The sequence below is a fragment of the Heteronotia binoei genome, chromosome 21 (assembly GCF_032191835.1).
Source record: "Heteronotia binoei isolate CCM8104 ecotype False Entrance Well chromosome 21, APGP_CSIRO_Hbin_v1, whole genome shotgun sequence".
In the NCBI taxonomy this organism is placed as follows: domain Eukaryota; kingdom Metazoa; phylum Chordata; class Lepidosauria; order Squamata; family Gekkonidae; genus Heteronotia; species Heteronotia binoei.
Genome location: NC_083243.1, coordinates 91,257,567 through 91,283,875, shown reverse-complemented (window position 1 = coordinate 91,283,875; position 26,309 = coordinate 91,257,567). Strand labels below are relative to the sequence as shown.

The 26,309-nt window shown below is 41.7% G+C and overlaps 1 protein-coding gene across 1 annotated transcript; it reads left to right on the top strand.

The window, feature by feature from the left end:
* The first annotated feature begins 319 nt into the window (after window positions 1-319).
* LOC132589318 (Golgi-associated RAB2 interactor protein 2-like) lies at window positions 320-26,149 on the top strand. The gene is made up of 6 exons (XM_060262025.1): window positions 320-488; window positions 3,060-3,262; window positions 6,849-7,098; window positions 9,825-10,078; window positions 11,690-11,736; window positions 25,953-26,149. The coding sequence occupies exons 1-6, from the start codon at window positions 405-407 to the stop codon at window positions 25,997-25,999; spliced, it is 885 nt and encodes a 294-aa protein (XP_060118008.1). The 5' UTR covers window positions 320-404; the 3' UTR covers window positions 26,000-26,149.
* Window positions 26,150-26,309: the final 160 nt, after the last annotated feature.

Here is a 26,309-nt window from a genome sequence, read left to right as displayed (position 1 = left end):
CAAACCCCACACCGAAGGATTAATGGACACAAACCTGACATAAAGAATCACAAAATGGAGAAACCTATAGAACATTTCTGCCTCCCAGGGCACTCAGTGGAGGACCTCAAGGTAGCTATTTTATAACAGCGGAATTTCAAAAACAGACTAAAACAGGAAATTGCTGAATTACAAATTAGAAACTGAATTACAATTAGAAAGGATTAGAAATTATAATATTTGTTTTTTCCTTAATTCTCTATATGAGATAGCCTATTACAGTACTTTCTCCCACCAGCAAATTCTTCCCCGTATCCATTTCTTTCCCATGTTGGTTTATTCTCTTCTTGTGTTTAGGGCTAATAAGAAGTGACCAGTTTTTAGGAACCTCACCAAACAGACAATCTGCAAGTTAGCTACTCATAATGGGAGATCTTCAAAAAATTCTTGATAGAGGAGAGTATCTTCCTTTGAGATCAGTTCCAGTATTTGAGAGCAACTTTATTCAGGTAATCAGTTTGCAGAAAGGTTGTTAGACTAACAATTTAGCAGACCATGAGTTCTTTCATATTGTATTAAAAACTTACTTTCTCATTTTTAAACTTTTAATTTCCACTTTTTATTCCATAAATACAAGCTCACATCCATCTTTGTATGTATAAATACTATATTTCCATATAAAACACAGCAGCAGAAACAGCTGCATCATGCTTTATCCTCTGGTTTTTGCCCTAGTCACATCTCAAAGTGAAATTGTCCTGTTGGCACCAGGGACCAGAACGTGATAAACACTACCACAGCTGTTGATCCCACAATAACCAGAGCCGAAAGGATGTTATTTGTAGGAGTGAGTGCCTGTCACTGTAGTAGTGGCCTGGAGACTGCAGGCAGCATCCCACAAAGCTATATAGATCTGGTTCTACAGATGCCCTGTGGTCAACAAAGAGGCCTCAGGCAGCTAATCATTCACTCCACCATCTAAGCTGTGTTTATGACTGGGCTCAGATTATTTTTTGTCATCTTTCAGGTGTTCGTGGGGAGAGGTATTTATGAATTTCCTGCATTGTGCATGGGGTTGGACTAGATGACCCTGGAGGTCCCTTCCAATTCTATGATTCTATCTTCTCTGCTATTGGGGTCCTGGGGAAAATAACCACAAAGTTCTTGACAATTGGCCATGCCCCTTCAGAGCTCCCTCAGCAGATTCTCTTGCCCTTCAAAGTGGCCCCTCTGTTGGTGGAGGCTATCAATGGTCATCTTTTGGTCTCAGGGCTAGTTGTGCCTGCCTCAATGTGACTCCTGCCAGGGTCTCTGGGTGTGAACAGGACAGTTTAATCACAACACATGGCAGATAGAGGACACTGCAGCTGAGAAGCAAACACTGTGGGCCCAAGTGGCCCAACTGACTGCAGCTGTGGCCACGCTACAGTAGCAGAACCATCCGTGCAACCTGTACCAGTTGCATTTGTTCCTGGGAACTGTCCAGTGAGTCCCCCTGAGAAATTTAGAAATAATCTCAGGTTCTGCGGGGTGGCTCTTGCTCCTGAGCCTCCTGGGCTTCTGGCCCAGTTGCCAGAGTTGGCTGCAAGCTCCATGACAACTTCCTGGAGATCCAAGGGCCCAAATACTGCAGGGATCTGTCATAATTTTGTCCTTCATAGGATCGACCACTCTGGTGTTATCATCCTCTGAGTATTCATCAGGTCCAATCATAACCAAAGCAGTCAGATCAGATGTGCAAATGACTCACACTTCCATTGTTTGTTTTGTAATCAGCCCTTAGAAGACCACAAGAATCTGAGTATTATTATAGATGGAAAGAGTCACAGAACTACCCTGAACTGAATGTGATACCAGCCATAGGAAACTGGAATAAGGTGCCCCCCTAGGACTTTTCCATAAACTTCTATCTTGTAGTGACACCCTCCAAGCCAGAGGAGTATGTTAACTATAGAGGGATCCATCCCAAAGATGTTTACTCACAGAGTTGCCCCAGTGGTTTAATGCTAACATCAACTGCCCAAACCACAATTCATTAGATAACCACTCCTGCTCAGGTGTTATTAGAGTGCTCAAAGCTCTAGAGTCTAGACCAAGATGCATGATGTGGTGAGTGTCTCTCTCCATGGGCATGTGTAGGTTCTTCACTACCATCCACCTCCTTTTCCATCTCCTCTACATTGTGTTGCCTTTCCTTGTAGCTCTTTCCTCTTCTTCTACCACTGCTAAGGGCTAGCCTGCCTTCCCAGCTTTCTATGTTTGCCTCCAAAGAACATATAGAAATGTTCCCTTCTTCCTACCACATCTAGCATGTTTCCCACTCCTCTATCTCCATTGGTCCCTAATAATTCCAGAAAATGGTCTCTTCCCCAGGATTGAGCACTGAGTTCAGTGGAGGCCAGACTGAAGGGAAGTTTGCTAATGTAGAGGTTGCCTTTCCTTGAGGACAGACTATCAGGACCCATCTCCCCACTCCAGCATCAGTGAGCACCCAGTCTTCCTATCAAGCATCCACAAAAGAGATCCTGACCTGGATAGCCCAGGGAAACCCAATCTCATTAGCTTTCAGAAGCTAAGCAGGGTTGACTGTGGCAAGCACATCGATGGGAGACTCCTTGAAATACCAGTAGTCAGAAGGACTGGGGCAGGCCTTATTCAGCCACCTCTCTGCATATCCTCTAGGCCCCCAGTAGGGGTCAGTCACCTGAAGTTGCCATGACTTCTAGTGCATACACACACATGCACACCGAATACAAAAATACCAAAAAAGGACCCACAAAAGAAAATCTATATGCACTCTCCCAAATCTCACAGTAGCCAGTCATTCAGATCCTGTTTTATAGGAACAGCAAAAATAATATGTAAAGAAATAGGAGAATGCAAAAGAGAACTGTATAAATAGTTGGTTTTTACTATCCATTTTAACAAATCAAATCATTATTTTCTAACTTTAGGTCTATATTGTTCTCAGTTCTTCTCTTCCTTTGCTATCATGTGAATCCTAATAGTAATACAGCAGGTTATAGCTGCTCTTGAAATAACATTATTTCTTTAATATGCTTTAATACTGTTTTCACAAGGTCAATAGAAGAGGTGAATCAATTTACCTTCATAATCGGCCCAACTATGTGACAATGGGTGTCTGTGCCGCCAGTCCAAATCAGTCATTGCCAAATGTGATGCTGCTCGCACATACCGTTCCTGTATCCTCTCAGGAAAGCATTTCAACATCTTCATCATGTACAAAGACGTCATATTCAGAGGATGAGTTAGTACTCACCAGGTATGTTGGTACTGGGGAGAAGTGAAAGACTGACACACAAAGCATAAGTTCCAGGCAGTGTTCCCTCTAAGCTGAGTTTAGTGTGAGCTAGCCCACAGTTTTTTAGCCTCCAGCTCATGCATTTTTGTCTTAGCTCCAGAGCAAACTAATTTATGCAGTAGCAAAATGGCCCCAGAGCAAACTAATTTATGCAGTAGCTCACAACTTTAATGCCAGTAGCTCACAAAGTAGAATTTTTGCTCACAAGACTCTGCAACTTAGAGGGAGTATTGGTTCCAGGTGCTCTGTAATACCATGCCAGGGTGGGGCAGGGAGTGGGGAATGCTGGCCAAATAGTCACGAGTTTTCCTGACTACTGAAATCACAAGACATACATAGAAAAACCGTGCCCAAGACCTGGTGAGAGATGTAAAAGTGATTGCACCGCTTGGAAGCAGTGACCATAATGTTATTGATTTCACCATTTGTATAAATGGGGAGTTGCCCCAAAAGACCAACACAACCACTTTTAACTTTAAAAGGGGTAAATTCTGTGAGATGAGGAGGCATGTGAAGAGGAAACTGAAAGGAAAGGTAAGTAGGGTCAAAACCCTTGGGGAAACTTGGAGGCTATTTAAAACTACAATCCTAGAAGCTCAGATAAAATATATACCACAGGTCAGGAAAGGCACAAATGGGTATTTTAAAAAGCCTGCATTGTTAACAAACAAAGTAATGGAAGCTGTAAAAGGTAAGAAGGATTCCTTTAAGCAGTGGAAAGCTAGTCCAAGTGAGGTTAATAAAAGGGAACATAGGCTGTGGCAAATCAAATGCAAGTCTGTGATCAGGCAGGTACAAAGGGCCAATGAGGAGCATATTGCAAGAAACATAAAGACCAACAATAAGCATTTCTTCAAATGCATTAGAAGCAGGAAACCAGCCAGGGAGGCAGTGGGGCCCTTGGATGACCAAGGGATAAAAGGATTATTGAAGAAAGATAGGGAAATGTCTGAGAAACGGAATGCATTTTTTGCCTCCGTCTTCACTATGGAAGAAAAAAAGTGTTTGCCCACCCATGAACTGCTAATTTTGGGAGGGGTGTTGAAAGACCTGAGTCAGATTGAGGTGACAAGAGAGGAGGTTCTACAACTGGTAGACAAATTAAAAACTGATAAGTCATCAGGTTCGGATGGCATACATCCAAGAGTTCTTCAAGAACTCAAAGACTAAATTGTGGATCTCCTGACAAAAATATATAATCTTTAATTGAAATCTACCTCCATTCCTCAGGACTGAAAGGTAGCTAATGTCACCCCCATCTTTAAAAAGGGTTCCAGAGGAGATCCGGGAAATTACAGACCAGTCAGTCTGACTTCAATACCGGAAAACTTGGTGGAAACCATTATCAAAGACAGAATTAGTAGGCACATTGATGAACAAAAGTTATTGAGGAAGACTCAGCATGGGTTCTTTAAAGGAAGATCTTGTCTCACTAACCTATTAGAGTTCTTTGAGGGGGTGAGAGCAAACATGTGGACAGAAGGGACCCTATAAATGTTATTTACCTTGACTTCCAGAAAGTTTTTGACAAAGTTCCTCATCAAAGGCTCCTGAGTAAGCTAAAGAGTCATGGGGTAAAAGGACAAGTCTTCTTGTGGATCAAAAACTGGCTAATTAATAGGAAACAGAGAGTGAGTATAAATGGGCAATTTTCTCAGTGGAGGATGGTAAGCAGTGGGGTGCCGCAGGGCTCAGTACTGGGTCCCATGCTTTTTAACTTGTTCATTAATGATTTGGAGTTGGGAGTAAGCAGTGAAGTGGCTAAGTTTGCTGATGACACTAAATTGCTCAGGGTGGTGAGAACCAGAGAGGATTGTGAGGCACTCCAAAGGGATCTGTTGAGGCTGGGTGAGTGGGCATCAACATGGCAAATGAGGTTCAATGTGGCCAAGTGCAAAGTAATGCACATTGGGGCCAAAAATCCTAGCTATAAATGCAAGTTGATGGGGTGTGAACTGGCAGAGACTGACCAGGAGAAAGATCTTGGGGTCATGGTAGATAACTCACTGAAAATGTCGAGACAGTGTGCGATTGCAATTTTAAAAAGGCTAACGCCATGCTGGGAATTATTAGGAAGGGAATTGAAAACAAATCATCCAGTATCATAACGTCCCTGTATAAATTGATGGTGTGGCCTCATTCAGAATATTGTGTACAAATCTGGTCACCGCACCTCAAAACATATATTATAGCACTGGAAAAAGTGCAGAAAAGGGCAACTAGAATGATTAAAGGGTTGCAACACTTTCACTATGAAGAAAGGTTAAAACACTTGGGGCTCTTTAGCTTGGAGAAACGTTGACTGGGGGGTGACATGATAGAGATTTACAAGATTATGCATGGGATAGAGAAGGTAGAGAAAGAAGTACTTTTCTCCCTTTCTCACAATACAAGAACTCGTGGACATCCAATGAAATTGCTGAGCAGTCGGGTTAGAACAGATAAAAGGAAGTACTTCCTCACCTAAAGGGTGATTAACACATGGAATTCACTGCCACAGGAGGTGGTGGCTACAAGCATAGACAGCTTCAAGAGGGGATTGGATAAGCATATGTAGCAGAGATCCATCAGTAGCTATTAGCCGCAGCATATTGATGGAACTCACTGTCTGGGGCAGTGATGCTCTGTATTCTTGGTGCTGGGGGGATGGGCACAGTGGGAGGGCTTCTAGTGTCCTGTACCCACTGGTAGCCCTCCTGATGGCGCTTGGGTTTTTTGGCCACTGCGTGACATAGAGTTTTGGACTGGATGGGCCATTAGCCTGATCCAACATGGCTTCCCTTATGTTCTTCTGGTTTTATGTTTTACCAATGGTTTTCATTGAGGAATTTCTGTATTTTACCAGGAGTTCAGTACCCAAGAGTTTATTTGGTATGGTATGTTTACAGAGGGAATAAAAGTATGGTTCTTTCATTCCACCTCCAGTGGCAAAGTCCTCTTGAAAATATGCTTGACTCTTTGATCCTGCCCAAAGGAGTAGCAAGAGGACCAATGCAAAATCTTCGTTCTAAGCTCAAAGCAAGGGGTGTGTGGCAAGGAGAAACAGGCAAAGAGCCAACCAATGTATTAGGATTTGTTCACTAAGTAGCACATTGCCAGAGTTTCAATTAATAGCAGACATATTTAAAGTGTAAGTCATAATTGTCACCATAACTCTCTAATCAACATGAAACAATAAATGAGTTCTTTGTATGCAGAGTACAAATAGAGTTATGGACTCCCCCTCCCCCCTCAAATGACAGAGCAGCACCCATCCATGGGTGACATACACTATATGAGACATACACTATATGCATTTCTCTTCTGCTGTACACACATGATGATGATAAAATTACTGTTCCATCAACCTATTGTGAAGCTATTCGACAAGCCAGAACAATTGATAGAAAGTTGGCTATGGCCAGAGTGAGCTGCAGACACATAAACCTGGTTTGAAAACCCAAAACTGTGCCCTTTCAGAAATGAGTCCAATTCCAGATCACTTCCCCATGCTCTTGATTCCAGTGTTTCCACTCCTTTCAAATACTCACGTGACATTTTTTAATAGGTTCCTACCCTTGAAATATGTGAAGATTTCTATTCACTCTCTTAAGAGGAATCGCATCAAATTAAAGCTGGTGAGCGGTCGTGCCTACTACTTAGAGCTTTCTGGTCCACCACAGAAACAGGCGTTCCTTTTCCGTCAATGGGTGCGACTCATCAATTTATTGAAATCTAAGAATTCTGATGCCAGTATTGTATTTAAAAATTTTGACATGCAGGAGGAACAGAAAGCTACCAGCAACACACCATGGAAAGTGAGTATTAATCAGGCAGGGACCTCCTCATAGACTGGGATTATTTTGGAAAATAAGACCTTGGGGGGCTGATGGCCTACAACAGATATTTATGAAAGTCATCAAATTTAAGATCCATTTAAAACGCTCAGCACAACAGGGCCTGCAATAACAAGCCCCTATGGGGATGATGAATGCCAAGAAAAGCACCTTACAAACCATTATTCTAATTGTCTTGGTATATGTAAAAAAGTGGCTTGAAGGGGAATATGTAAATGCTTTCTTTGGAATGTTCACATAAATATTAGGGCAATGGGGTCTGCAGGGCTGGCACCCCCACTAGGTGCCCCTGCTGGCAGTCCAAATTGTGTGGGAGAGGCGGTAGAAGCAGCCACACACCTCCCCACTTGATTTAAAAGACCTTTAAATGAAGAGGGAGGCCAGCCCAACTGCTTCTGCTGGTGCTCCCCATGCCAGTGAAAGGTCCCACCAATCAACTGATCAGTGTGGACCTTTTACTGGTGTGGGGAGGGCAAGGGCAGTTCTGGGGGCCCTCCTGCACAATTTAAATTGCCCAGGAGGAAGAGCATGACCCCCACCCTCCCAGCCTAGGGTGCTAGGAAGCCTGGCACTGGCCCTGGGGGTCTATCTATATGGTGAGGATTCTGTTTCTTTGTCAGTGCTGCTGCAAATGCAGGGACATTCATACTGCTGATGTAGCATTCACACAAGAGTTTCAAGTACAGTTTCCTCCAACATCCACCAGTTCCCCTGAATTTACCGCCATACAAAGATTTTTCCCAATGTGGACAGCTGCCTCTTCCTCATCATTTGCACTGCTTCTGCAGCAGGGACATCTTTTCCACCCCTCAGTGTAGGCAGCCTAAGTCTCCAACCCTTATTGTTGTGGAGATTATTATTTATTGGATTTATATCCCTCCCTTCCTGCCGAAGCAGAAGGAGAACGGCTATCCCCACAACAAAAAAGCTAAGTTTTTGTTTTGTTTTTAGAGACAGCTGAGAATTTAGAGGAATGTGTAGACAGAGGCTCTAATTGTGATGTTATAACATTATAGCGATCCAGCAATTACTTATTTTTATTTATTTACTTTATTTAGAACATTTCCCTGGGTTGCCAGCCTCCAGGTGGGGCCTGGAGATCTCCTGTTTTTACAACTGATCTGCAGCTGGCAGAGATCAGCTCCCCTGGAGAAAATGGCTGCTTTGAAGGGTGGACTCTACAGCATTGTATCACACTGAGTCCCCCCTCCCCACCCCTTTCCCAGATCCAAAGTCTCCAGGTATTTTCCAGCCTGACAACCCTAAAATTTCCATACATCTCCTCAGAGTTGTGCTGAATGCAGTTTACAATTAAAAACCAAAGGGTGAAAACACAAACGACTAAAACACAAGCCACTGGACACAAAGCATCATTTAAAAGATGCATAAAACAAAACCTGGTAAGATAAAACCCCTAATTAAAAGCCATGGGGAAGTGTTTTAGCTGAGTGCCTAAAAGAAAGTAAAGTAGGCATCAAGTGAGCTTCAAGGGGACGTTTCAAAAGCTCAAAAACTCTTCTGATGACTTGGGGAGGGGAAACAACTGACGCAAGGAAAATGGTGCCAGTGTGAATGAGAACTTTAAAAAAGCTCACCTCACCTTGAAAAGCAATCTTTTTAAACAATTATATCAAACCAGGTTTGAGAAAGAACGGAGCAAAAAATGGAAACCCTGGAAATTGGATGATAGGGGATCACATTGTGTAGATACTTCACAAAAATACTGCTCTGGTTTGGGTTCCAAATGAGCAAAATCACTGCCTGGAAACAATCAGGGAAGAGCAAGAAGTGTAAGCAGAAGTATAGCAGAAATTCTGTACTGAGGCTTCTGGCTGGCAAGATATTATCTACATTACAGAGGCTTCCCAATGCCATTTTAGATACATTTGATTTAGATACATTTTGACCCACTGAGTTGCTGCCTGAAATAAGCAGGACCATGAAAACAGGACTCCTAAATGCTGAGAATTCGTTCCCATATGCTGGTGTTACTTCTATGTGAACCCACTTTTTTCTTTCAACAGAAAGAATAAGTAATATATACTTTCAACTTATGTTGGTTTTAAGCTAAAATAATTCATTTTAGACTGCAATCCCATGCATGCTTATTTGGGAGTAAGCTCCTCTGAATTCAGAATTATAGGACATAGAAGTCCAACTGCCTGCTTAATTCAAGATATCCAAAGTAGAGCACATACACATATGGTAACTGGTTCTATTATGTAACTTTTCTTACCATTAGGAAGTTTCTCCAAATATTGAGTGGGGCTGACTTCTAAGTAAATATGTATAGCACTATCTACACAATGGGGTTTAATGAGACTTAATTAAGGTAACACCACAACTGTATGTATGTGGTTGCAACAAACTGTTGTTACTATTATTAAGATGGTACATTATATCCATTATAGTCCCTCTGTGCTTTAAAGTGTTCCAAAGCAAACTGTTGATAATGTCATGAGTTAAATTTTCCTTGCTTACATCCCAGGACTGTAGAACAGATGTTGTTATTTCTTGATTGTATGTTGGTGTTTTCTCCCCTTTTAATTTTTAGACCTTCTAACTATTCAGAAAATGTCAGTCCATCACAGTAATAACTCTGAACTCTTCACTGTTGCAAGTACACAGAATCTCAACTCTCACCTGTGCCCAGTTTTTAAAAACTATATATTGTTTGCTCCCCAAAGAGAAACAATCAAGAACAGTCTGTCCGGGACCAAGAGAAAAGACAGGAACCAGAGAAAGCACAAATCCTTAAACAAATATCTTCCAAGCGAGTCACCATTTCTGAAATTGTGGATCCTATTGAACAGGTTGGAAAGAGCAGAAGCCAAGGGGCAGTTTCTTCCTACAGCTTCATCAGAAAATCCAGTATGGGCTCAGGGAAACAAAATAAGCAACATCAAGAATTAAGGAAGAATGACACCAAAAAGAAATCTAGGTATGTGGGCTACACAATGTTTAGTCTTAGGCTTCTCAATATTATTTTGCATTAGATTCATCTGCTCAGTAACACAGCCTTTAAAATTATAAGGCTCCTTTGGTTGCTAGTCTACCCTTTAAGCAAACAAAGAAAGCTATGAACCTCTATTCCTTTTTCAGAATTTGGAATATCAGTATTGGGCCCAAGGTGGAGAGAGTCTCGGACAGAATAAGATGCCTAGATATGCATATCCTGAACAATGTGTTACCAATCTCATTTTAAATCTCATTCCATTTTTTTAAAAATCTCAATATTTTGGATCATTTTCTTGTAGACAGCCGCTTCGCCTAGTTCCATATTACAGAAACCAAAGATTTACAAGATAGTACTGATTTAATTTTCTTCATTTCTTCAGGATCCTTTTAACAGCACCTTCTGCAAGTAGAAAACATCCTAAACGTGAGGCATTTAATAGTAGAAGATGTTCATGCTTGTACTGAGAACAGATGCAATCCAAGAGCTATTATCCTCCACTTACAGCTGCTGGAATGGCCTTGGGTTAGCCATAGCTATCGTGAAGTTGTCCTTGAAAGGGCAGCTGCTGTGAGAGCCCTCTCAGCCCCACCCATCTCATAGGGAGTCTATTGTGGGGGGAGAGGATATAGGAGATTGTAAGCCTCTCTGAGTCTCTGATTCAGAAAGAAGGGCAGGGTATAAATCTGGAGTCCTCTTCTTCTTCTGGGCTTGTGATTGCAAGTCCCCTGCATTTTTACAGATTCAGTACTCATTTTTTAAGTGATACTAAAAAACACCTTTAGTGTCTAATGCACCATTTCCAAATGTAACTAATGTGATGTAGTAAGTGGGAAAGAGCCCTTTCTAAACTGAATGTATTTTCTGGTCAATGTGGCTTCTTCCTTCAATTAAACAGCCTCATTTCCTTCTCTGTATAATAGAAAGACTGTTATTGGCATCTTGTATTAGATGGTTGTGCACTTGAAGCTATTTATTGGATTGCAAAATGCCTGCTAGGATTTATCAGTGATTCCAAATAGGCCATGAACCTTAAAAGCTGGAGAACCATAAGTCTATGCTTGTATTTCTTTTTATGTTAGTATGCTCACATATATCCACCAAAGGCAGAACAGCTGTATGAAACTGACAAAGGATGATTTGTCAATTTCCAAATTATGAAGCCAGAACTAAATGTTATGTCAGGAAATGTGGCCTCAAATTCCAATGCCTTTACTGAGTAACAGGAATGCAGGGACTGAGGGCATTTTCAGGGAGAAATGATGGCCAAGGTAATATGAAAGCTTCCCTGCCCTCTATTTATCACACAATCCTCCCCCCAGTCCATTTCTCCTCCAAGTCAGCTTACTTCCAGTTGTGAAATGCCCTCATGATGTAAAAATGGGGGTAAAACAGTAAGACGAAGAGAACTGGGGGCTGGAAGGGTTAAGTACTGCACCACTTTCCCCCGGCAAATGCCCCCTACATTCACTCATTTTGAATCCATGTTCACTGACATCATATGTAGGGCTGCCATGAAATTACAGTGCAATTTGTAACCCTTTTTATGTGCTAACTCTTGTGGCTTAAAAATGTGATCGTCTTTTTTGGTTCTAGGGAACGAGAGCCTTTTTCTTATTCAGAAAAAAGACTGCAAACTTCAGGTATTAGTTGTTATTTGACATTGTTATGTATTTTTCTATTCTGCCCTTCTAATGTTTCTCTGTGACAAATGTGAGTTCTAATTCATGCAACTGAAATATCTGGCTTTTCTCTATGGCTTGTGTGTATAGCAAAGATTATTCTCTAAGACAAAGTAGATGATTTCTCCTGTATTCTATGTACTTCCTAGAATGTTCACAATCATTTTGTTATCAGTAGTGCAAGTTCCTATGAGCTGCCATTCATGTCTACATTTCAGCACCACTCACTCTGATGCATGAATGCCTGAACAATAGCAGTCTGGTAGTGTATTGCATGCAATATCAACTGTTAAAGGGTTTTTTTTCTTACATTAACAATGAATTTATTTGGCTGTTGTACCTACATGACAATTATGGAAAAATACTGGAGTTGACCTTGTTGCTATAAAAATCTTCAGCTTGTTTGTTTTAAAGTCTGTGCTGCCTCTGTGTGACTTAGAGTCACTGCCGCTTGGAATACAACTTTGTGTGTCCTATGCTTTTAATTTCAAATATATTTTTAATTTTTTTAGTCAAAGATAACATATAGAATTTAAGTACATTATTGCTACAGCATAATACGATATAGATATATAAGGTGAAACACATTTGGATTAGATATACAATAATGTTCCTTGTATTCATTGATACAGTTGTATAACAAACAAAAGGCATAATATAAAAAAGATATAAAGAAAATTTAAACACAAACCTACCAAAGTGACATATCATCTATTGTTTTAGGAATTTCATTTTGTACTGTTAAGTATTCCAAAATAGGAAACCATACTGCCACAAAGTTTGAAGATGAGGTTGGATGTTCAGTGTTTCTAATATTATTAGTTATTTTTGCCATAATATAGGCATCCCACTTTTTTTTTTGCCAAAAATTCAAGTTGGGAGGTAGTTCCACCATGTGGCAACTGCTGTTCAGGCAGCAAAGAGGAGGAGGGAAACCATGTCCTTTTTGTATTGTGCACAATCTGATAGAATCTCCCCGTTTAGAAATAGTGATCCAGAGTGTAACTGAAATCTAGATTTGTGACTGAGTTAATTCTTTCCGAAACTGATCCCAAAAAGGCACCACTGAAGTGGTTCAGCTGCATTAGAGGAAGGTGCTTGGAGCTGGGACAGAACTGCTGATAAGCTGTTGCTGAGAGAGGAGAGCTTGTTTGCCTGGGGGTGGTTACTGGCCCAACCCTCTGCTGTTGCTCTGGCTGTCAGAGGTGGGTGGGGGTTTGAGTCTTTAATTTGCAAGGTTCATCCTTGCCAGAGGCAGAAGTGGCTCAGCTGCATTAGAGGAAGGTGCTTGGAGATGGGACAGAACTGCTGGTAAGGTGAGTGTTGATTTGCTTTTCTAAAACTGCTGGGGAGCATTACCTAGGGTTGCTGTGGAAGGGAACTGTGTGAGTGCTTGGTGCCTGCTGGAGAGGGATTTCTGATTGCTTTTGTGTGTCTTTTATGTAGCTGTTGCTAAGAGAGGATAGCTTGTTTGCCTGGGGGTGGTTGCTGTCCCCACCCTCTGCTGTTGCTCTGGCTGTTGAGTCAGAGGTGGGTGGGGGCCTGAGCCTTTAATTTGCAAGGCTCATCCTTGCCAGAGGCATGAGCCTTTGGCACGAGCCAAAGGGCTCTTGGCCTGTGGCTCTTAGTCTGGGGGTCTAGCCTGGGGGTTCTGTAGAAAGGTGTTTCTACAAGTAGTTTCAAGGGGCAGTTGGTGGTGGAATTTACAGGGAAGTCAAGACAAAGAGAATTTTGAAATGGATTGCAGTAGCATGGCTTGTGAGGGAGCTGAGGCAGTGGTGTGCAAAGACTGTGGGATGTTTGCATTTCTACCTGAGAGTAGCAGCAATTACACTTACAGCAAGTGTACGTTAGTAGCCCTGCTGCAGGAAAAGATACAGGGACTGGAGGCACGATTGTCCACACTGCAGTGTATAAAGGAAGGTGAGGATTTTTCTTGACAGAACCCATGAGGTGCTCTTGAAAGGACAAGAGGAGGAAGAGGAAGTGGTATCTCAGTAATTGGAAGAGAACCCAACATAGGAGGAGGGTTCCTGGAAAATGTAACCCAAAGAAGCAAGAAAATCACCAGAGGTTCTGAGCCTCTGCTGCTCAGCAATAGGTTCCAGGATCTACCCACAGTAACTGATTCTGAACCATTGGAACAAGAGCTACTTCCCCAGCCTCTGCAAAGCTTGAAGAAAGTTTCTCAGGCTCCTGTGGATAAGAAGCCTGGAGCTTCTGCTCCCCAATATAGGAAGAGGAAAGTGGTGGTAATTGGAGACTCCTTGCTCAGAGGGGTGAAGCCCAAAGTGTGCTAACTGGACTTGTCATCTCAAGAGGTCTGCTGTCTGCCAGGTGCACGCATCCAGGATGTGACAGAAGGGATTGGAAGACTTATTAAGCCCATGGATTATTATCCTTTCTTGCTGATCCACGTGGGAATGAATGATACTGCCTGTCATAGCCCTGAATGTATTAGAAAAGACTATGTGACTCTGGGTCAGAAGCTGAAAGAACTGGGTACACAGGTTGTGTTCTCATCAGTTTTTCCTGTTCAAGACTGTGGCTTAGGACAAAAAAAAGAAGAATACTTCAAATAAATGACTAGCTACATCGATAGTGTCATCAGGAAAGATTCGGATTTCTGAACCATGGCTAACACTTTCGAGATGGTGGTCTTCTATCAGGAGATGGTTTGCACCTTTCGACGGTAGGAAAAGGGATGTTTGGTAACAGCCTTGCTAACCTAATAAGGAGGGCTTTAAACTAAATTGCATGGGGGAGCGAGACAATAATTCAAAGCCTCGTATAATGCCAGAAACTGGGGATAAGAACACTAAAGATTTGCAGAGAGTGGTGCATACACTAGGTAATGTTAACTTGCAGGTATGTATGGAAACAAAACCCTCGGGATGGATAAAACATGGATTCTGATGTCTCTACACTAATGCACAGAGTATGGGAAATAAACAGGAAGAACTGGAAGTCCTAATACAGGACCGAGACTATGACATTATAGGCCTTATTGAAGCTTGGTGGGATGACACTCACAACTGGAATATTAGGATTCAGGGGTACAACTAAAGTGCTGGTTATTACCTTTAAAGCCCTATATGGCCGAGGACCTGCCTACCTTAGGGACCGTCTCTCCCCGTATGAACCCCAGAGAGCACTGAGGTCAGCAGGAAAGAACCTGCTGACTATCCCCTGGCCAAAGGAGGTAATACTCCAGAGTACCCATACTCGGGCTTTCTCTGTTATGGCCCCACAGCTGTGGAATCAGCTTCCAGAAGAAATGCGGGCCCTGCGGGACTTTGAACAGTTCCGCAGGGCCTGCAAGACCATCTTGTTCCAAACGGCCTTCACCAGCTGAAACTACTAAACTACCAAGTAAACTTGCCAGCAATTATAGCACTAAATGCACTAATGTTTTTAGAATTTTAATGGATTTTAATTAATTGCAGTTAAATGTTATTTATTGTACAATGTATGTATTGAGTTTTTTGCTGTTAGCCGCCCTGAGCCGCTTGGTCGGGTAGGGCGGGATACAAATAAAATATTGACTGACTGACTGACTGACTAACTGACAACTTATTTAAAAGGGACAGACAAATGAGAAAGGGCGGAGGCATAGCAGCATATGTGAAGGAGATATATACTTGTGAGGAAATATGTGAATATGAGGTTGGCAGCTTAGTTGAGAGTCTCTGGGTAAAAATAAAAGGAGTAAGAAATAACAGTGATATTATTGTGGGGGTCTGCTATAGACCACCAAGTCAGGCAGAGGACTTGGATGAGATACTCCTACAACAGATTGCAAAGTTCTCCAAGAGAAGGGATACAGTGCTCATGGGAGATTTCAATTACCTGAACATCTGTTGGAAGTCCAACTCTGCTAAAAATGAAAGGTCAAATAGATTCCTGACTTGTCTTGCTGACAACTTCCTTTTCCAGAAAGTGAAGGAAACAAGGGGATCTGCTATCTTGGATTTGATTCTCACCCACAAGGAAGAATTGATTGAAGAAGTGGAAATAGTGGGCACCCTGGGCAGTAGTGACTTTGGAATTTACAGCCTTAGGGAAGGGAAAAGATTTTAGAATTTACAGTCTTAGGGGAGGGAAAAGACTTATAGGTTGGACTTCAGAAAGGCAAACTTCGATAAACTTAGAACTATGCTGGATAAAATCCCATGGTCAGAAATACTTAGGAAGAAGGGGGTTCAAGAGGGGTGGAAGTTTCTTAAAAGTGAAATACTGAAAGCACAATCACAGACGATTCCTATGAGAAGAAAAAAAATGGAAAATGTCTAAAGAAGCTGAGTTTGCTCCATAAACAGCTCTCTAAAGGCTTGAGAAATAAAAAAGACTCCTTTAGGAATTGGAAGGTAATAGGAGGGCCTTATAACCAAGAATGAATATAACAAATCACCAGTGTTTGTAAAGAAAAAGTTAGGAAAGCTAAAGCTCAGTGTGAGCTTAGGCTGGCCAAAGATGCTAAAAACAAAAAGGGGGGGTTCTTTTCTTATGTTCAGAGTAAGAAAAAGAGCAAGGACATGGTAGGCCCACTGCGAGGGCAGGAAAGTGAAATTGTAACAGATAATGAAGAGAGGACAGAACTCCTACTTTTCCCCAGCCTTCTCTTCTGAGGGAAAAAGTGCTCAACATGGCAAAAACAGAACATATAATGAGGGTATGAAGTTCCAACCTAGGATCAGCATAGGGATAGTACATAAACACCTTGTTTCTTTAAATGAAACTAAGTCCTTAGGGCCAGATGAATTACATCCAAGGGTTCTAAAAGGGTTTGCGGATGTAATTTCTGAGCCTCTGGCTATTATTTTTGAGAATTCTTGGAGAACAGGAGGTTGGAGGCAGGCAAATGTTGTCCCATCTTCAAGAGGGGGAAGAAGAACTCAGATGGACTGTATCACTAGACATAGATTAGAAACTATGCACACATTTCCAAAAGAAGATAGAACTGTAATTTGGTACTTGCTCTCAGCTGCTAGGACATTGTATGCACAGTTGTGGAAGCAAGAAAGAATACCAGAGAAATGGGATTGGATTATAAAAGTTATAACATGGAGTGAAATGGAAAAAAATTGACAAGAATTTTAAAAGACTATGATCTAGAAACTTTTAAGTTGGAGTGGAAGAAGTTTAGAAGTTATATAGAAAAAGAGTGGAAAATAAAAGGACATTGGACAATGTTTGATAATGATTAAGTCTTAAAAGAAAGAAAAATAGAAATGTTTGTTTTATTAGATAGGGGTTCCTTTAAGTATTAGTATTTTAAGTATACAACACCAGCAGGGGTCAAGTAACGGGGGGAGGAGGGGTTAGAAAAGTAATATATGGGATAGATAAAAAGAAGTAATTAATAATGCAAGAATTGATTTTTACCATATGTTACTGGAATAAAATTGTTTTAAACAGAAAAGAAGGGGGGAAAGGAGGATCCGGGTAACTACCGACCCGTCAGCTTGACATCTATACCTGGAAAAGTTTTAGAACAAATAATCACAGTCAGTACTGGAACATTTAGAAAGGATGGTTGTGATTGCTAAGAGCCAGCATGGGTTTCTCAAGAACAAGTCATGTCAGATTAACCTGATCTCTCTTTTTCTTTTTTAAGAAAGTGACTACCTTGCTAGATCAGGGGAATACTGCAGACATTGTTTATCTTGATTTCAGTAAGGCTTTTGATAAGGTTCCACATACTGTCCTTGTTGACAAGTTGGTAAAATGTGGTTTGGATCTTGTTACCGTTAGGTGGATCTGTTACTGGTTGACAGATCGCACCCAAAGAGTGCTTGGAGAGGAGTGACAAGTGGAGTGTCTCAAGGATCTGTCCTGGGACCTGTTTTGTTCAACATCTTTATCAATGATTTGGATGAAGGAATAGAGGGAATGCTTATTAAATTTGCCGATGATACTAAATTGGGAGGGGTTGCAAATACAGTAGAAGACAGAGACAGGATACAGGATGATCTTGACAGGCTGGAAAACTGGGCTAAAACCAATAAAATTTTAACAGGGATAAATGTAAAGTTCTGCATTTAGGTAGGAAAAATCCAATGCATGGCTATAGGATGGGGGGGGGGGCAAGGATCTAGGGGACTTAGTGAATCATACGCTGAACATGAGTCAACAGTGTGATGCGATGGCTAAAAAGGCAAATGCAATTTTGACCTGTATCAACAGAAGTATAGTGTCCTGATCATGTGAAGTCATGGTATCGCTTTACCCTGCTCTGGTAAGACCTCACCTGGAGTATTGTGTTCAGTTTTGGGCACCACATTTTAAGAAGGAAATAGACAAGCTGGACCGGGTCCAGAGGAGGGCAACAAAGATGGTGAAGGATCTGGAGACCAAGTCCTATGAAGAAGGTTGAAGGAGCTGGGGATGTTTAACCTGGAGAGGAGGCGGCTGAGAGGTGATACGATCACCATCTTCAAGTACTTGAAAGGCTATCATCTAGAGAATGGTGTGGAATTGTTTTCTGTGGCCCCAGAAGGTAGGACTAGAGCCAATGGGTTGAAATTAAATCAAAAGAGTTTCCAGCTCAACATTAGGAAAAACTTCCTGACCATTAGAGTAGTTCCTCCATGGAACAGGCTTCCTTGGGAGGTGGTGGGCTCTTCTTCCTTGGAGGTTTTTAAACAGAGGCTAGATGGCCATCTGACAGCAATGAAAATCCTGTGAATTTGAGGGGGGGGGTATTTGTGAGTTTCCTGCATTGTGTAGAGGGTTGGACTAGATGACCCTAGAGGTCCCTTCCAACTCTATGATTCTATTATTCACTTTGGGGGCAGAGAGCCCAGCAGTGTATATAGTCCCCTTTCATTCCACAATTCTTCCAACACAGGTTTAGCAGAGTGTAGCATATGTGGTAACTGCTGTTGGGTGAGGTAACACAAGGATAAGATTTTAAAAGTTTGCAATTTTATACCAGCAACATTGGACTTAAAAGAAGGGGTATTCCAGAGACGCCCCCAGTGATTTTCTGAAATGATATGACCACATATTTTGTTCCACAAGAGCTGATAGTTAAGGGGTTGAGATGAAGCAATAGCGAAGAAAGCTGAATGCAAGTAAATGTCAAGCATGCGGGTTCAATGACGAGTGGAAGTTGATACAAAGACTACGTTTATTGATAGACCGATACTTTGGCCAAAGCCATTCCTTGAGAAGAATGAAACTGATACATTGATACAAAGCTCTTAAAGCTTACTTCAAAGGGATTCCAAAGGTGGGGGGACGTGGGAGAGCATTCACACATAAACTATCAAAACTACATACGTTCTCAGGGCGTTATCAGACATTCGTCCTTGCTATGCCCAGATGGCTCATCCTCCTGGAAGAGAATTCATGGGAAGGTGCTGATTACTTCGTTCCCTTCACACTGCTTCTAATTTAACAGCCATAAAGCGGAATGAAAGCCAGGAAGGAATAATAAACTAGCAACATTTGGTTCTTGGGGACATTTCCCAGACCTGCCTCTGGCAAAGCCCTAAAACCATCAGTTATTCATCAGAATTAGCCATGCTTGACCGTAGAGATCCAATGTTTCTTAGAGCTCTGGGCTCTTTTAAAAATTAATTCTAGAGTTCTCAGAGGTTGTTTTAAGATGTTAGTCAGATTACTCTGTGAGCACATATGACTGACCTGTAGATGTTGCCCCCAAGGTCCTGATAATTTCAGTTTGGCTTCAAAAAATTATTTGGATAGCATCAAATTATTGGATGCAAGATCTTGGAGGCTAGTAATACCAGCTGCTTTCCATAAATCAAAATGTGAAGTTTTGTAAGCAGGCAAAAACTATGTCTGATTGAATGTCCTGTGCTTTCTATTGCCTATCATTAATTTGTATGTATTAAAATATTTATACCTTGCTTTCTCCTTGTGGCTCATGTCAGCTTTTAAACAAGTGGGGCCACACATAAACTTGTCATTAGTTTGTTTGTGTGTATATGTATCTATACCCTTACACACACACATTCAACACTGCACTACATTAATTTATATCAACTCCCATCTCCTTCACCTAAGTGCCCTTCAGACAACTGATCTTGCAACTGGTGTGGCTTCTCCCATTGATTCCATCACCCATCCAGCTGCACTTGTTTTGCTGCCATCTGTGGCTCTCTTGGATGTTCCGCCCTGCTAGGAGCCACTGTTAACCACCCAGTCGTTCCCCACATGGGCCCTTCATCCAAGCTTGGCTGCTCTCTACCTGCCCCTTGCCCCCCCCCCTGAACTGCTCCTGCTGCAGGCCCTGTTAAATACCGCCCAGACTTTCGCAGCTTGCAGAGGCCTTGTTCCTGGGCTCCAGCAGCAGCATTCTTCTCCAGTAAGCCCAGCTAACCAGCAGTGTTTCCTTAGCAGAACCCAGGTGAGTCACTGCACACCACCACCCCCACATCCAGATTGCCTCTGTCACTCATTCTAAGCCAGAAACAGACAATCATGGTGGGGGAGCACCCAGGGCTCCAGGCAGCCCCAGACACATTTTGCTAATGTTTTCATAGACATACCATTTATATGAGGAATTTAACATACAGTTCAGTCCTTTTCTTTTTAAAACTCTTCTGATCAATAGATCTTGAGCAATGACTAGAACAGGGGTGCCAAACTGTGGCTTGGGAGCCACATGTAGTTCTTTCACACTCTTGAAGCCCCCACTGCCCTGTCAACCAGCTTGGAGAAAGCATTTCTCTCTTTAAATAATTTCTCCAAGCCAAGTCAGCCAGCAGCTTGGAGAATGCATTTAAAGTTGTTTTTTCTACCTCTCCCTCCCCTGCCTGCCTGTCTGACTGCCTTGTGGCTCTCAGACATCTGATATTCATGTCTTGCAGTTCTCAAACATCTGACATTTATTCTGCATGGCTCTTAAGTTAAGTAAGTTTGGCCACCCCTGGACTAGAAGAATACTAAATGTGTCCTCTAGTGTCCTCTAGTGGGTGTCCCTCAGGGGGTGCTTCTCTTCCCAATGTTGTTTAACATCTTTATGCACCCCTTCAACCAGCTGGTGTGGAGTTTTGGGCTTGGGTGTCACCAGTATGCTGATGATACCCAGCTGTGTCTGCTATTGGGCAGCCACCCAGATACCACTCCACCAAATTTGGCTGCGGGTTTGGAGGCCATGGTTGGGTGGCAAAATTCTTAGTTGGATTCAGAGGTTCTGTGGCTGAGGGGGGGCCCTCATGATTGGGGCACAGATTACTCGATCTTGATGGGGTGCCACTGACACAGTCTGTCAAGAGGTTGGAAGTGATCTTGGATGCCTCTTTGACTATGGAGGCCCAAGTCATACATATTAACAGGTTGGCATTTTTTCACCTGTGCCAGGCTCAGCAATTGCCCCCTTTCCTGTCATGCCCTGACCTAGCCATGGTAATCCATGCAACTGTCACCTCCAGGCTAGACTACAGTAACTTGATCTATGCTTAGCTGCCCTTGAGACTGACCTGGAAGCTCCAACTGACCCAGAATGTGGCAGTGCGAGTGTTACAATGAGAATGTCACGAACAGCACATATACCTCCAGTGCTGTGCCAGTGGAGTATCGAGTCAAGTTCAAGGTCCTGGTATTGATCTTTAAGGGATCAACATTTCTACAGGTCCGTTTCCTTTGTTATGTCCCCAGGAGAGTGATACACACCTTGGACAGCAATCTGCTGGTGGTCCCTGGCCCCAAGGACGTCCGACTACCCTAGACCAGGGCCAGGGCCTTTTCAGTCCTGGGCCCAAACTGGTGGAACTCTCTGCCGAATACCATCAGGACCCTGTGGGATCTGTTGCAATTCCACAGGGCCTGTGAGGCAGATGTGTTCCATCAGGCTTTTGGTTGAGGACAGCGTTAGTTACTATCTTGGCTGGCACCCTCTTCCGCTCTCTGCATTCATCTTGCCCTCTTTCCCTGTGCTCGCAAAGTGGCTGGCCCCTTTGTAATAGCTAAGATTTTGCCAGCTGATTTTAGACTGTAAATAACTCTTATTTTGTTCATTTATGTTTGATGTTTTTATCTCTGTTGTACATCACCCAGAGCCCTGCTATAACAGGTATGGGCGATTCATAAATCCAATAATAAATAAATAAATACAATTGATTCCTCTTTTATAATATTTTCTTTATATTTTGGGGGGAAAGCATATAGGGATACAGAAAAAGACAGGGAAGGGAAGATAACATATATAAAGAAAAAGTTTTAGACATTTGCATACATCAAAGACTGTTCATAAATACAAATTATGCATATGGAATATATATATATATTCCATCTGTTGTGCATATATATACATATGAATTATACAAAACACGTCCAACTGTATTCATATACATACACTATACACCCTATTTACTTAAAAGACAGATCAAAACTGATAATTCCAATATTATTTTAATCTTACCATGATATTGTATTACTTCTTAAATGATTTTAGAGTGTTATCTTAATTACAAACACAAATAATATATTTCAATAAAGCATATTAACAAAGTATGCATGTGTAAAATACTAGCTATTCTAATTATATTGACCAATGTAAAGACCTCTGACAAAAACAATAAACAGTATTTCAATTGTGTCTTGCAAACCGAACCAGATAACGATTATTTCTATCCCGTCTCTTCAACTTTTATCTAAGCAAACATTTCTGTTTCTCTAAATTGATTTCTGAATGACATTATGATATAAAAGAATTTAACAACCAATAAGGTTGGATCACTGACTAGCATCAGATAGGGAATAACATTTCTTTGAAAATTATTAAATGAGAAATGTGAAAAAACAGCTGTCACACAGCAGGGGACCAGGAAGGGCCTTCTACTGGCTGCCACCACTCTGGCTAAGGTCTGTCTGGAGGTGCCAGAGCATCCACCCAACCCCTCTATCCCTTAAAAACAGATACCTTTTAACCATGGCCAGACCCAGGCGTGAGGATCCAGGCAGTTTAACAATAACAACAACAGTTTTTTTATACCACCCAAACAACAGTGGGTAGCAAAACATTTAATGCAACAGTGAAATAAGAAACAGTAAAGGTTGGCGTAAATAAATTAAAACCCTGACGCATCTGACTAGACATTCCCTGTCTCTATTGCCCCAAACTCACCACCTCTTTAGGGTGAGGGATCCCTTTCTCCAGCTGCCTTCTCCCTTGCAGGCTTTCCCAGAGAGAACCTTTCTCTCTGCAGCCTTTCCAAGAAGAGAACAAACCTTCCCATGTAGCTAGGCCTTTTATCCTTTCCTCCCAAGTCCCACCCCCTCTGGGCTAGTTTTCCCTCCAGAAACTCTGGTACCCAGTCAGAGGGACAGAAAGAATCCTGAGAGATGTAGGCCCCTGTATATCTACTTCTAGGCAGGCTTCTCTAGGCCGCACTAGGCCTCAGATCATGACAACAGGTAAGAGCCATCAATTTATAAGTACTGTAAAAAAAACATTCTGATACAGCTGAGGGAACTAAAATACAGCTGAGGGGTGCACGGATTATATACCTTCATTGTGACCATTAGGGTCCTGCCAGAATTCAAGCAAAAAATCCCATGCTTAGCGAAACGATTAGTTCACACAAAAAGTTGAAACAGTTACAGACACCATGAGATAACAGTAACCTAGAAGGTCAGTCAGAGCTGGGAATGCTGACCTTCTTCATGGGGAGCATCTTTAAGTTTCTTTTCCCTCAGACATAGCAAGCAAGCGTTACTTGTGTGGAGAGTAGGATGGTGTCTACTTCATTCTGTCGGCATACTGCTCTAACCACAGACACATCTCATACACACTGAATGTAACATTTGAGGACTACAAAACAAGGCTTTACCCAACATGCCCGTGTGTTGATCAATATTATGCAAAATGAACATGCTCATGCTGGACTCTATGTCATTAGCATTTGACCAGCCTTTTATCATCTGTCAGGAATGGTCTTCCCTTCTGTATCAAAGATTAGTGGAATGGATTGACACCAATTAGATTTTAGGTTAAGAACAATTTGTCCAATAGGCAGCACTCCTGCAGAAAGCAACACATGCAAGGGACTATATTCCATCAGAACATTGTATCTTACTGAACCATGTCTCAGCACTAGGACTTAGGGACACCCTATATGGTGGTTGTTTCAGTCCTATCTGAAACTTAATCCTGAAAGCAGAGGTTCTCTACATTTGTTGAAAGGCAGACCAGGGACTTCAGATCTCCTGTCTTGGCTGGGGTTATACTTCCCTTGAAAAGTCTAGTTCACAGTTTGGGAGTGCTGCTTGACACGGTAGTCATTTTAGAAACCCAGATTGCTACTGTGGCTCAGAGTGTTTTTGCCCAGTTCTAGCTGGTGTGTCAACTGCATCCATTCCTGGTTCAGTCTGATCTAGCCACAGTAGATCTTATCTACATCTACACTGGACTACTGCAATGCACTCTAATTGGGGCTACCCTTGAAGAGTGTTCATAAACTTCAGTGAGTGCAGAATGCTGTGGCTAGATTGCTGGTCATTGCCAGCTATCAAGTCCATATGTTACAGAAGCAATTACACTGGCTACTGATTCACTCCTAAGCCCATTTCAAGGTGTTAGTTTTGTCTTACATAGCCTGGGACCAGGGTGTTAGAAAGACCTTCCATGTGTTCCTGCCCATGAATTAGGATTGCAGGGTGATGCCCTCCTGTTTGGTGGGTACTTGAGAAGGGCCTTTACTGTGGCAGCCCCACAATTATGGAACAACCTCCCCAAGGAGGTGTGCCTGGCCCCCTCACTGATGATCTTCAGGAGGCAGGAGGCCATCAGAACATTGTATCTTACTGAACCATGTCTCAGCACTAGGATTTAGGGACACCCTATATGGTGGTTTAAGTCCTATCTGAAACTTAATCCTGAAAGCAGAGGTTCTCTACATTTGTTGAAAGGCAGACCAGTTTTATTTAGGGCTGCATTTTGATTGATTAGTTTTTATTATTGGCCAACCTCATTGGAGTTTTTAATCTGTGACTTTTATGAGTTTTATAATAGTTGTTTTATTATGGTTTTTCATCATGTTTTATTTATATTGTAAGTCACTTTAAGTTCTGCAAGGTAGAAAGGCAGCTAACAAATGTTCTAAATAAAATAAATACTGACATTAAAGGTGTTAGCAAGCAGTTTGTCTACTGCATAAATTAGTTTGCTCTGGGGCCATCCTTCCTGAGCTCAGACATAAATGTGTGAGCTGGAGGCTAAAAAACTGTGAGCTAGCTCACAATAGCTCATCTTAGAGGAAACACTGACTTCAAATATTTCCCAAAGTCATTAGGACCAAAACTGACTTTTAGATTTCCCTATGTGGATCGACAGCCAAAAAAATTCAACCAAATAGTGTCAATGCTGTATGCAAAAACATGCACAATCATTCATGTCATTACCTTAAATTCAGTTATATACTGTCCACTAGTTTAGCAAATGTCTTCAGTTATACTTTACAGAACTGAGAGTAAAGTTATAAAATACCAGTATGTTTTGTGAGTTTCTTCAGGATGCTTCTTTAACCAATCAGAAACTGACTTTCTCCTCTCATTATTTTCTTGTTCTCTTCTTTACACCATTACTTTTTCCTGCTATGCTGGATTCTTCATATTCTTTAGCTGTTTCTAGTGCAACAGTTTTCTCTCTTGTTAACTTTTCTTTCCCCATTCTACTCTAAGTTACCTCTTTTTTCCTAAAAAAACCCCTTTGATTTCAATATGTCTTGGATCCACTATACCTTCTCCCTCCTTCCTGGTCTCTTTCAGTCTGTTTTATTCTCTATATTCCTCTCCAACTCCTTTGTATTCTTTCCAACCTTCTCCTGCAAATGATGTACTCATTCCCATAAGCCAGCTAGGCTCTCCTCAAGAAATATCAGCTGTCCATTGGGGATATTTAATTTCCATATTATATCAAATAGTCGAGATACATGACACCTCTCCAAAACTGACAAAACTGCTCATATCAGACACGTTCATCTTAATTAAGATTATATCTGATATCTCCCTCTTTGAAACAGACAGCTGAGAACTGAGGTTACCTAAAACTGGAGAAAATAGTCCCATGATTTAATAAAAAAATTCATAAATCCATGTCCCAACCTGATTCCTCAGATTCTCTCTATGTTACTGGCTCACCATCCTTCTTTTTTCTCTGCTTTCCTCAACTGTATTTTCCTCATGTTCCTCCTGTTTCTTTACAGGAATCCTCAAGAATGTCAGTAAGCCTGAAGTTGTTTATTACAAGTAACATTGACAATGGATTCTCAGATAAACAGAAATAAAAGAAACTGAAGATACCAAGTGAAAGAAGAAAACAGACGTACACATGGAGATGGGTAGAAATATAGAACCTGAAGAGCTGTTCAGTTCCAATATTACAAAATTAAACATTATTGAAACCATGATATTATACACATATATTTCTTGTTCCTGTTCTGTGAGTGGAAGGAAATATCTGAATGGATCCATCTAGGAATGCTCATTATTTCTGTGGGTATAAGAACTAATTTGACTCCAGCAAAAGGCTCAAACATGACTTCCTTTAAATACTTGTGCAT